The sequence below is a fragment of the Natrix helvetica genome (genome assembly GCF_964273705.1).
Source record: "Natrix helvetica genome assembly, chromosome: 4".
Classification (NCBI taxonomy): domain Eukaryota; kingdom Metazoa; phylum Chordata; class Lepidosauria; order Squamata; family Natricidae; genus Natrix; species Natrix helvetica.
The window spans coordinates 101,291,470-101,304,603 of NC_138550.1; the positions used below are offsets into that span (position 1 = coordinate 101,291,470).

At 41.9% G+C, this 13,134-nt stretch overlaps 1 protein-coding gene across 3 annotated transcripts in view; it reads right to left on the minus strand.

The window, feature by feature from the left end:
- GMPR (guanosine monophosphate reductase) overlaps positions 1-12,558 on the minus strand; it is a 181,843-nt gene extending 169,285 nt beyond the window's left edge. Inside the window, exons 1-3 of one of the 3 annotated variants that reach the window (XM_081951389.1) lie at positions 10,320-12,556; positions 6,642-6,761; positions 4,907-4,990 (exon numbers count right to left, since the gene is read on the minus strand). In XM_081951389.1, coding sequence (XP_081807515.1) covers positions 4,907-4,990; positions 6,642-6,761; positions 10,320-10,406 — 291 coding nt within the window. In that variant the 5' untranslated portion in view covers positions 10,407-12,556. Of the gene's footprint in view, positions 1-4,906; positions 4,991-6,641; positions 6,762-10,319 lie in introns of all 3 variants that reach the window. The other 2 variants (XM_081951391.1, XM_081951390.1) reach the window with 2 other exon arrangements.
- Positions 12,559-13,134: the final 576 nt, after the last annotated feature.

Genomic DNA, 13,134 nt, shown 5'->3' on the forward strand with positions numbered 1-13,134 from the left:
AGCAATATTGATATCGCCAACAGATTTGGAGCGCTTTGTTATGCTTAGGAGGGCACCGACTTTTCCTGCGTACCTTATCCACGTTTCCTGCTCAAATTCATGGGAAAATCCCATTAGGGGAAAAAACTACTTAGGGTTAGGGTTAGCTCCCCCTGAACTCGTACAGCAAAATTGATATCGCCAACAGATTTGGAGCGCTTTGGTATGTTTAGGAGGGTAGCGACTTTTCCTGTCGACTTTATCCACGTTTCCTAGTATAATACATGGGAAAATCCCATTAGGGGAAAATCCCACTTAGGGTTAGGGTTAGCTCCCCCTGAATTCGTACAGCAAAATGGACATCGCCAACAGATTTGGAGCGCTTTGGTATGCTTAGGACATCATTGACTTATCCTGCCTACCTTATCCACGTTTCCTGGTAAAATGCATGGGAAAATCCCATTGGGGAAAAAACCTACTTAGGGTTAGGGTTAGCTCCCCCTGAACTCGTACAGCAAAATTGATATCGCCAACAGATTTGGAGCGCTTTGGTATTTGGTAAGTGGGATTTTCCCCTAATGGGATTTTCCCATGTATTTTACCAGGAAACGTGGATAAAGTAGACAGGAAAAGTCGGTGCCCTCCTAAGCATACCAAAGCGCTCCAAATCTGTTGGCGATGTCCATTTTGCTGTACGAGTTCAGGGGGAGCTAACCCTAACCATAAGTGGGATTTTCCCCTAATGGGATTTTCCCATGTATTTTACCAGGAAACGTGGATAAGGTAGGCAGGAAAAGTCAATGATGTCCTAAGCATACCAAAGCGCTCCAAATCTGTTGGCGATGTCCATTTTGCTGTACGAGTTCAGGGGGAGCTAACCCTAACCCTAAGTGGGATTTTCCCCTAATGGGATTTTCCCATGTATTATACTAGGAAACGTGGATAAAGTAGACAGGAAAAGTCGCTACCCTCCTAAACATACCAAAGCGCTCCAAATCTGTTGGCGATATCAATTTTGCTGTACGAGTTCAGGGGGAGCTAACCCTAACCCTAAGTAGGTTTTTCCCCTAATGGGATTTTCCCATGTATTATACTAGGAAACGTGGATAAAGTAGACAGGAAAAGTCGCTACCCTCCTAAACATACCAAAGCGCTCCAAATCTGTTGGCGACATCAATTTTGCTGTACGAGTTCAGGGGGAGCTAACCCTAACCCTAAGTGGGATTTTCCCCTAATGGGATTTTCCCATGTATTATACTAGGAAACGTGGATAAAGTAGACAGGAAAAGTCGCTACCCTCCTAAACATACCAAAGCGCTCCAAATCTGTTGGCGACATCAATTTTGCTGTACGAGTTCAGGGGGAGCTAACCCTAACCCTAAGTAGGTTTTTCCCCTAATGGGATTTTCCCATGAATTTGAGCAGGAAACGTGGATAAGGTACGCAGGAAAAGTCGGTGCCCTCCTAAGCATACCAAAGCGCTCCAAATCTGTTGGCGATATCAATATTGCTTTATGAGTTCAGGGGGAGCTAACCCTAACTCTAAGTAGGTTTTTCCCCTAATGGGATTTTCCCATGTATTTTACCAGGAAACGTGGATAATGTAGGCAGGAAAAGTCAATGATGTCCTAAGCATACCAAAGCGCTCCAAATCTGTTGGCGATATCAATTTTGCTGTACGAGTTCAGGGGGAGCTAACCCTAACCCTAAGTAGGTTTTTTCCATTAATGGGATTTTCCCATGTATTTTACCAGGAAACATCATTGACTTTTTCTGCCTACCTTATCCACGTTTCCTGGTAAAATACATGGGAAAATCCCATTAGGGGAAAATCCCACTTAGGGTTAGGGTTAGCTCCCCCTGAACTCGTACAGCAAAATGGACATCGCCAACAGATTTGGAGCGCTTTGGTATGCTTAGGACATCATTGACTTTTCCTGCCTACCTTATCCACGTTTCCTGGTAAAATACATGGGAAAATCCCATTAGGGGAAAATCCCACTTAGGGTTAGGGTTAGCTCCCCCTGAACTCGTACAGCAAAATGGACATCGCCAACAGATTTGGAGCGCTTTGGTATCCCATGCATTTTACCAGGAAACGTGGATAAGGTAGGCAGGATAAGTCAATGATGTCCTAAGCATACCAAAGTGCTCTAAATCTGTTGGCGATATCAATTTTGCTGTACGGGTTTAGGGGGAGCTAACCCTAACCCTAAGTAGGTTTTTTCCCTTAATGAATCCCATTAAGGGAAAAAACCTACTTAGGGTTAGGGTTCCCATGTATTTTACCAGGAAACATCATTGACTTTTCCTGCCAACCTTATCCACGTTTCCTGGTAAAATACATGGCAAAATCCCATTAGGGGAAAATCCCACTTAGGGTTAGGGTTAGCTCCTCCTGAACTCGTACAGCAAAATGGACATCGCCAACAGATTTGGAGCACTTTGTTATGCTTAGGACATCATTGACTTTTCCTGCCTACCTTATCCACGTTTCCTGGTAAAATACATGGGAAAATCCCATTAGGGGAAAATCCCACTTAGGGTTAGGGTTAGCTCCCCCTGAACTCGTACAGTAAAATGGACATCGCCAACAGATTTGGAGCACTTTGTTATGCTTAGGACATCATTGACTTTTGCTGCCTACCTTATCCACGTTTCCTGGTAAAATAAATGGGAAAATTCCATTAGGGGAAAATCCCACTTAGGGTTAGGGTTAGCTCCCCCTGAACTCGTACAGCAAAATGGACATCGCCAACAGATTTGGAGCGCTTTGGTATGCTTAGGAGGGCACCGACTTTTCCTGAGTACCTTATCCACATTTCCTGGTAAAATACATGGGAAAATCCCATTAGGGGAAAATCCCACTTAGGTTTAGGGTTAGCTCCCCCTGAACTCGTACAGCAAAATGGACATCGCCAACAGATTTGTAGCGCTTTGGTATGCTTAGGACATCATTGACTTTTCCTGCCTACCTTATCCATGTTTCCTGGCAAAATACATGGGAAAATCCCATTAGGGGAAAATCCCACTTAGGGTTAGGGTTAGCTCCCCCTGAACTCGTACAGCAAAATGGACATCGCCAACAGATTTGGAGCGCTTTGGTATGCTTAGGATGGCACCGACTTTTCCTGCGTACCTTATGCACGTTTCCTGGTAAAATACATGGCAAAATCCCATTAGGGGAATATCCCACTTAGGGTTAGGGCAGTGCTTCTCAAATAGTGGGGCGGGCCCCCCAGGGGGGGCGCGAGGCTCCGTAAAGGGGGGCTCAGCTCAAATTATTTTATATATTTTTGTTTTGCAGGTTAAAGTTTTTTTTAATATTGTGTTCCTTTAAATCCTGTGCTCCTTTAAATCTTTTCTGCTACAGTTAATAAAGCTATTCTTTGTTGTAAATTGATCCACATTTCTTTCTTTTTTTATTCTCTTATACGTTAATAAGGATACAGTGTTATGCAGAGGTGTACTTATAACAATTTTATAGACAAATGATACTATTTACAGTCGTGCAGGGGGCGCGAAATGTTTTCTTCTTCCTAGGGGGGGGCATGACAGAAAATAATTGAGAAGCACTGCATTAGGGGAAAATCCCACTTAGGGTTAGGGTTAGCTCCCCCTGAACTCGTACAGCAAAATGGACATCGCCAACAGATTTGGAGCGCTTTGGTATGCTTAGGACATCATTGACTTTTCCTGCCTACCTTATCCACGTTTCCTGGTAAAATACATGGGAAAATCCCATTACGGGAAAATCCCACTTACCAAATACCAAAGCGCTCCAAATCTTTAATAATTTAAACTCAGTTTTTACATTCCATTAACGTTTTGCTGTTCCACACTGTTCGGACTAAGATAAGACCCGAAACAGTCTTTTTCAGAGTGATTTTACTTGTAAAGACACATGAAAAGAATTGTACAACATAATCATAAATTTATAAATGTACATTTAGATATGCACACATCTTTCCAGTGTTCTAAAATATTAATTTTAATTATATTATACATTATACCCTTGATCTTCCGGGATGCATTAGCTAGAATGGTGTGGAAATAAAAATATAATAAAACCAAAACGATGCCTGAGTACCAAAGTACCTATAAACACAACCTCTTCTGCCGTTCAAGCTCTTTGTCAGTCCCATTTATCTTTACGTATTATTTTAATTAAAAGTAATTACCAGCAAGATGTTGCCATACTATTAAACGTCTACCCTTTCGCTTTTTAAGAATGCCTCAAGGCTTCATTTCAATTCTAAATATATTTGTAGAAAATAAATATGGCCGATAATTCTAGTTCACCACTTTGTTTGGAAGCACGAGCTGTTGTGTATCCAGAGTATCCAGCTGTGCTAGGTATGATGGTGAGGATAGGCTCATTTGTTTGTGTTCTCGTGCAGGGGTCTCCAACCTTGGCAAGTTTAAGTCTGGAGGACAACTCCCAGAATTCCTCAGCCAGTTATTTTGTTATTGGACAGCCTCCCTACATCCACACGTGCACTCCAATTTCTGCAAGCATCACTATACCCATAACACTGGGTGCTTCTAATAAAATGCCATGAGCGGTGGTATTCAGCTGGTTCGGACTGGTTCAGGAGAACTGATAGTGGCGACTTCCACCCACCCGTCCTGGCTCTACGCTGTCCTGTTTAGCCACGTTTTCTAAGCCGTGTGCATGCGTGCAAGCCGTGCACATGAGCAAAGCACATGCACGGAGGGTGCTCGCACACACAGTTTCAGTGTGCAACGAACCGGTGGTAAAATTATGTGAAACCCAACTCTGAATACCATGCATCCTATTGGTTTAGTATTTTTTGGAAGCATATGCTTTTATAAACCATTCTCTAGCAAACAGTACATGGCATATCAGTTTTTCTAATGTTTCAGAAAATGCAGTATAATATTTAACTTTGTTAAAAAAAGGTACCTCTATGCATTCTGGGTGATCACTTGCAAACAGCTTCCACTGTTCTAGAGAGTAATGCTTGTGTATTGCAGTAAACATGGTGTACTAGAAAAACAAACAAATATGCTATAATTACACTGTTTGATGTAGACACATGCACACACACATACAAAACAAAGATCCATGACGTCATTGCAAATACATGAAGGGTTCTTGTTTAAACGATAGGAAAGTGTGAACTCAAAACTGAAATAGAAAACTATGCAGAGATGCTAGATTATATGTGAAAGTGACAACGAGGAACTAAAACCTTTGCCTGAATGCTCCTTTCAAGGTCAATAGTCCTCCAGATTCAAGAAACTGAAATGTGAATTCTGTTCATCAGTAATTGCAATAAATTTCCACAACAGTAGAATTATTTGCAAACTTTACTTGAATTCAAACATTATGGGATTGGATGCTAAGCCTGCAACACTTTATAACAATTTAGTACTTATAGTAAGAAACCAATAAAGAACATGACTCTGAAAAAAGTGCTTTTCTTATCTAAGAACTGGTACAGGCTACGACACATGCATGAGGTAAATAGACAGTATGAAAGAAAAGTTGTTGGGTGAAACGATAAAGCAGAAGAAGTCGTGCGTGAGGAAAAAGGCACACGAGAGAATTATTATTATTACAAAATATGAAAAGAAAATACTGTTTAAAGGGCTTACATTAAGGGAGTGTGGATTATTGCTTTTTATTAGTTTTATATTAGTTTTTATCCTTGTTACCCCCCAAGAATCACTGAGGGAGAGTTGGGCAGTCATAAAATTTTTCATAAATAAATACATAAAGTTGCAAGGATTGCAGCCTAGAGAGCAAGCATTGGAACTCTTTAAGAGAAACATATTAAAAACTTGATTGCAACAGGAACAGTTTACTTAAGAAGTAGATATGGTCAAACAAATATAAAAGTCAAGAATTAATTGGACTCAATATAAAAGTGAATGATTCGTTTAAAAATTATTTTAGGCCTTCAATTTCTTTTGTTTAGTAATTTTTTCTCCTTTTCTACGCTCCACATAATTGTATCTTGAAAGAGTATAATACGATAAGCATGCATGTATGCCTGCAAGTAATTTTCTGTATGTATGATGCACTTATTTTAATTTTATTTGAGTGGCATCATATTTTTAATGCTAATTATTTGGAGATCAATAAATCAAAGAACAGGATATAAATTGAAGGATGGAAGGAGCAGATGACTGTGGCTTACATAGGAGAATATGGACTATATGCATTATGCAAACTAGAAATGTACATTATAATTCAATTTCCACGTATACCTGAAATACTATCTATACTATTATATTGTATTGTACATAATAGTAAAACTATAAATATAGTTTTGACATTCAATGCAGTCCTTCAAGAGTTATAATAGAGACAACCAATGTTTTGATCTTGGAAACTGTAACAATAAAATTATGCAAATTAAATTTTATATTAAGATTAGCAAAATTTCTACACATAATGTATATACCATCAAATTCTAATGAAATTCGTTGCAAGTGTTAAAAGTTCACACGGGAAATCTTGGGAATTCTTGTTCCTAGGATTCTTTGAGGGAGAAAAATGGACTGTTTGATAATAAAATAAATTCAGAAAAATTCTTTCATCATTACAATGACTTGAAATTAATACTAATGTTATTTTCATTTCTTTTTTTATAGACGATAATGAAGAATTAAGAGAATTAAGAAACACTTACCTTAGCCATAACTTGTGCCATTTCAAAAGTACCAACAGTGTCCATATTTGCTACGATAATGGGGATCCCTGTATAGGTTTGCTTGGAGTTACGGAAGAAGAAAGTACGTGTAAGATCTACCTGTAAAAACAACACCTTTTTTACTTTGGGTCTGAAAGCAGAATTAAGTCATAAAGTTAAGAAAATGCAAGGGCATTAAGATAACACATGTTAAATAATTATTTCTCTACATAAATATAGCACCTACAAATCTCATAGTAAATGCTTCAGCGTCCTAAAATGACAAGGAAGGAGATAGCCAGCCAATTTGTTTCTAACATTGTTGAAGGATCCCATGTAAGCAATAAACTGATCTAGACCACGAGAAAAGCCTGAAATTTAAATCAGGTAATTAAACTTGTCAGCAAATGTGAGCTGTAGAATCACATGCTTACAAAAAAAAAAGGTAGATTTATAATTCAGACATACTTTCCAATTCCTGGCTAACAAAAGTGAACTGGTGAAAAATATTTTTACCGGGCTGTATTGACTTTTTCATCAGCTACTCAATTCTTGAAAGAACAAAATTTAAAAAAAAAAACAGTGTCTGATTTGATATACGAATGCCCAAGTTGAAAGACTGGTTTGCAAGTATAAAAAGAGGTAGAGTGAAAATCGTTGCTGTAAACACTTCGTTTAATTATATTTCCTTTTCATATATATTATTGCAGGCCTTTAATTTCTTTGGCTTACAATTTCCATTTTCTGACTTTGCTGTCAGAAAATCACAAAAAATGATCACATGACCCCAGGACACAGCAACCGTCATGAATATGAACCAATTGCCAAGTGTCCAAATTTTGATCACATGACCAGGGGGGGCTGCAATGGACGTGTGAAAAACTCATTTTTTCCAGTGCCATTGTAACTTTGAACAGTCACTAAACAAATGGTTTTAAGTTGAGGACTACCTGGAAATATTCAAATGGGAAGGAGGTCACCTTTGCAAGTTCAGAATCCAATATACATCCTAAGAACAAGACAGAATCTTGTATGTCGTAATACAGAAAGAATCATGAGTCAATACCTAACATGCTTCCAGAAATAGGAGAAAAGCAGCTCAGGTTCCAGGCTGATGGTTATTCTATTCCAACGTTTAAGTGAATCATATAGAATCCAACAGGACCTACTTTCAAATCCAAAGGCTCAGATGGACTCCATATGTAAATACTACGTTGGTCATACTATACCAAAAGAAATATTTAATGTTATTTCACTGGAAGCCATTGTTAATTTGCAACCTGCATGTGTGAATGAGGCTCAAGATTATGTGGTGATTAGATTTAAAATGAATGCAAATTTATCAAATATAGCCTGGAGGATTGTAATTATTTTTAGCTCCAATCTCCTTCAATTAAAAAGGCTCCAATTCTAGAAGATCTTTCAAAGTCTTTTCCAGATGAGAGAAAACTATAGTATAGGTCCGTGATGGCGAACCTATGGCACGCTTGCCACAGGTGGCACATGGAACCCAGCCCAGCTCCATTGCGCATGCAAGCGCACCTCCCGCCAGCTGATTTTTAGGTCTCTGCTGCACATGTGGGAGATGTGTGCGTATGCACAGGGGAAGGGGTTGCGCATGGATATGTGGCAGGTGGGGGGTAGCATGTGCGTGCGTGTGTGTGTGTGTGTGTGTGTGCAGTGCTCTCCCCGCAGCCCGTTTTTGGTCCCAGGAGGCTTCAGGGAGGCCTGCTAGGACCAAAACAGGGAGTGGGGGGCCAGCGCCACCCTCATGGCCTGTTTTTGGCCCCAAGAGGCTTCAGGGAGGCCTATTAAGCCCAAAACAGGTCGCGCGGGGGGGGTGTCATGAGCATGTGCGGGGGGATCATGTGCCTGTCTGGGGTAGGGGGAAGTGCGGGCATCATGCATGCATGCGCAGCGGGCAGGCGCATTGCAATATAGGTGTGGGCACAATTTCGGCATGTGAAGAGAAAAAGGTTAGCCATCACTGGTATAGGTCATTTTGGATCAATATGGAAACCATATTCCAGAAATAATTCCCCTTGTGGTAATTTGTTTCGAAATTATAATGTATATTAAAAAATGCTACGTAGCAATAATTGTTAATTATACAAATCATTTGATTTCAATCCAAGATATTGCAGTAATCTGCATAATAAGAGGCAGAGAAGCCAATCCTGCATTTTCACTCGCAACCATCCCCCTTTTTTCAGCTGCACAAAACAGAGGTGCTGCAAGAAAATCCAGACTTCCAGTGGGATTCTGACCATGAATCATCTACACCAGGGGTCCCCAAATTTGTCAACTTTAAGACTTGTTGACTTCAACTCCCAGAATTCCCCAGACAGTTGAGGAATTCTGGAAGGTGAAGTCTACAAGTTTTAAAATTTGGAGGCACCTGATCTAAACCAGCAATATCCATCCCATGGCCTATAGGCTGCATTCAGCCCTGGACAGCATGTAATGTGGCCCCGCAAGATGGTTAACTTTTTACATTATTACATTAACTATATATTTTATATGCGGGCCCAAGACAAATCCTCTTCACTCAGTGAGGCCCAAACAAGCCCCAAAGTTGGACAATTATGATCTATATGCCCTGTCCCACAATCCCAGCGTTTTTTTAAAAAAAAAACCTGCTTCACAAGCCTTCATCTGGGAATGGCCAGTTCCAACTACATGATCAAAGTCTGGTTCCACAATATTGATGTACGGACAAAAGGCAGGGGGCTTCCTATGACGTCCAAGGTGACATTTTCACTTTTTTTATCTTTACCCTTGGAAAGATATTGATTGTGTAAATAGGGATTCTTCAACATTCTTTTGAAGACTAAACGTTGGGTAGAACTAAATAAATGATCAATGTTGGAAGGCTAAAAGCCAATACATGACTTGCTTTTCTGCTAAGCACAAAAATATGGTTTTTAAATTGCATTTGTCAGTTCCTCTGCCCCTGCGCTTTGCTGTGTGTCTTTATGCGCCCTTCGCTGTTCAAGACACCTGATCTGCCGGCCCCAGGAAATCGCCTCTCCCGCCCCGCTTCCTCTCAAGAAAAGCCAGGCCTCTCATGGAGGGTTTGTAACTTGAATCAGCCTCCCCTCCTCTTGCCGGCAAAATGATCAGCCATGCCACTTGTTTCCTCCACAAACAGTTCCGAGCACAATGCAATCCGACTCTAGATCTCCTTCTGTCGGTTCCTCCACCCCCATCCCACCCACCACCCACCACCCACCATCTCTGCTGGCTTCTTGAAAATTTGGAAGCAATGCCATCCGATGCCCGGCGAGTAAAGCGAAGAAACGGTTTTTGACACTTTGCTAAGGATTCTCCTTTGGATCGCAATCTGCAAAAGGTGGGAACACACATACACACACACAAACGCAAAGCCAAGCAGAAGCTGCTACACAGGGCCGACTTCGCCGGCCGGGATACGCATGGAAAGTTCTGAAACCTTTTTGACTTCGTATCAGGGACAAAAAACAAAAAAAAAGGCAGAGCTGGCAAGGGCATTAAGCCATTAGCCTGAAATGCAAACAGGAAGAGAAGACGGGGGGGGGGGTTGCATCTCATGAAGTCGGACGCCGCATTTTAAAGGGGTGGGGAGAAAAGAGAGAGAGAAAAGGGGAGAGGGGGAAAAAGAAAGAAAAGAAAGCATGCTCCTTTGGAAATTTCCCCCACCTCTGCTCTGCTTCGGAGGCTGCTCCGCTTAGGTCTGAGCAAGACATCTTTAAAGTCCAGTTTGAGATCTGCATCTACTCGGGGCATCTTGGCCGGGCGGAGGGGCGCTCGGACTGCGCTGCCTCGGGTTTTTCCCGCGGTGGTGGTGGCGGAGGAAGAGGAGGCGGCGGCTGCTCTTCTGAGCCGGAGTCTGGCAGCCCACAAGCCACTCGAGCTGATCTTCGGGGCCGGCTGAATATTTATAGGGCGTGAAGAAGCGGGCGGCAGCTTCCCGGCCCCATCGCTTTATTAGGAACGGGCTGGCACGGAATGCACATGGCCTTGAAGGCGGGTCAGAGGGCCTCGCTCCCCGCCGGCGGCTCCTCGCCCGACCTCGCTTTGCCTCTCGCGGGTCGGCACTGCAGCTCTGGCTGGCGCCTGAGCGTTGCGCTCTCCTTACAGCAATGCAGCTCAGTGGTGGCCAGCCGGAGACGTTGCTACACCGAGGAGGAGGAGGCGGCTCTTGCAATGCTGGCACCGGGAAGAGGCTCGCCGCTGGTTTTCCCGGGAAGGAGCGAGCAAACATGCGGGGCTGCAGATCGGAAGCCGGCGAGAGAATGAAGGGTTGAAGAGACGGCGGCTCTCCTCACGCCTTCCTTATTCTTGGAGAAATAACAGGAGCTGCTTCTCCTGTTCGCGCGTTCCTTTTTCTTTCGCCTTCCCACCTTCTTTTTAGTTGTGTGTGTGAGTTCTTCTCTTGCATTGTATTTCTATTAATTGATTGTATTTATTTTGTCTTTCTGATCACTCCGGCGCGCTACCTGTGGTTGTTTAAAAGCAAATGTACCCGAGCGTTGCAAAAGGCTTTGAGGTGAAGAAAATTTTCCCTTCTTCACAAATTTGCCTCTCGGCTGCTAGCTTAGCACAACGGCGCTTCTTGAAGACATACGCTTCCATTCCTTGGGCTGTGCTGTGACTACAACTCCCACGGTCTCCAATGGGACAGTGTGTCATCTGAGAATTCTGGGAGTTGTAGTGCCCCCACAGACCTGGCTGTGAAGCTTGCCTTAAAAAGCTTTTACAAATATGGTTGTAATAATGGATGCGTATCTTCTAGTATCTTCTGTGATCCCCTGAGACAGATTCTGGTAATATTTCAAGTGTTCTTGATTTTCTTTTTTAAAGTAATTGGTGTGTATTCCATCCTTTTCCTTTCACAAGCAGTGTGCATGGTTGTCCATACTTGCCCTTACAACTATTACTAGTGTACCTCCATGCAACATGTTCCTCACTTTTCTTAATTAAGATTTTCCCCAAATAGCACTTCCAATACTTTGTGATCCCGGCTCCCTGTGCAATTGGTTTCCTAGATTTATCTATCAGCAACTTATTGAGTTTTTGTAAACTCAACTCTTGCTTATAATGTCAGTAATAGTCAGTTGCCAAGTGTCTGAATTTTATTCATGTGATCATGGGAATGCTGCAACAGTCATACAGGTGAAAATTGGCTGTAAGTCATTTTTTTCAGTGCCATTGTAATTTTGAACGGTTACTAAACGAACTATTGCAAATGGAGGACTACCTGTATTGTATCTAATCATTGTGCCAAATTGGCTTTTCATCATTAGTACTGGATTGTTTAAATTATTACCATATTTGCCAGACTATAAGACACACAAGATTTCGAAGAGGTAAGTAAGAAAAAAAGTTTTTATCCTCCCTGGCCCCCAGGAGCATTCTACAGGATTCAGCAGGGCTGGGGAAGGGGAAAATGCCTCCAGTTTTGCAAAAAGTGGCCCATTTTTTGCAAAAAATGCATTTTTCTCTTGCCCCAGCCCTGCTAACACCTGCAGAGTGCTCCTGGGGGCTGGAGGAAGGGAAAAACACCTCCATTTTTGCAAAAAGCGGCCCATTTTCCACCCATTTTTCGCAAAAATTGAATGCGGGGGTGAGGCTTTGGGAGGCCAAAAATGCCTGTATTCGGTGTATAAGACACACCAACATTTCCACCTTCTTTTAGGGGGCAGAGGTGCGTCTTATACTCCAAAAAATACAGTATTTGATTTATTTGTATGTGTATTGGATGTATTCTTCTTTTGTTCAGGAGCCTTTTAATGCCCAACTGTAAATGTCCTCCAGAAGCTAATATCTATGAAAGATTTCCAAGAAAAAGGAGGTGAAAAGTCACTGTGATCCTCACAAGCTTTATTAAAGATAAATACTTACAGGAGTAAATGCGCAGTGTTCTTTGTGACAGACAACAGGTATGTATGTTGTATTCTGCCATGACATGTCTGCGCCAAGGAGCTGTTTGTAAAGCTTTTCTAACAATAGGCAAAACAAGATATATGAGAAACTAGCTTAATGAAATGCCCTTCCTGTGAATTCTTCTTTATCTCTGCACCTGGCATTACCTCACTGTGCATTCACAGATATCATCTATACCGTGTTATATATCTTGAGTTTTTATAATACGAGGTCATGCAGTGGTTAAACATGCTGTTAGCTTAGTTCAGAGTATACAGGAACTGAAGTTTCCATCTCCCTATTTTCTCTTACAATCATATAGGTTAGGCCTGTCAGACTGACAGCCCATGGGCCAAATGTGTCATGTGTAGACCACGCCCACCAGCTCTGCAAAGGCAAAAAAGTCATGATACATAATGTGACACAATCAAGTTTGACACCCGTGGTATAGGTGGAGCTGAGGGAAAGTAACTGGCGTAAAGTCAACCAATGGGCTTCTGTGGCTGTGAGTAGACTAGAACTGGTCTCCCCAGTATCAGTCCAGCACCTTAAGCACTACACTGGATCTCCTCTGGTGGTGTCTGATTCT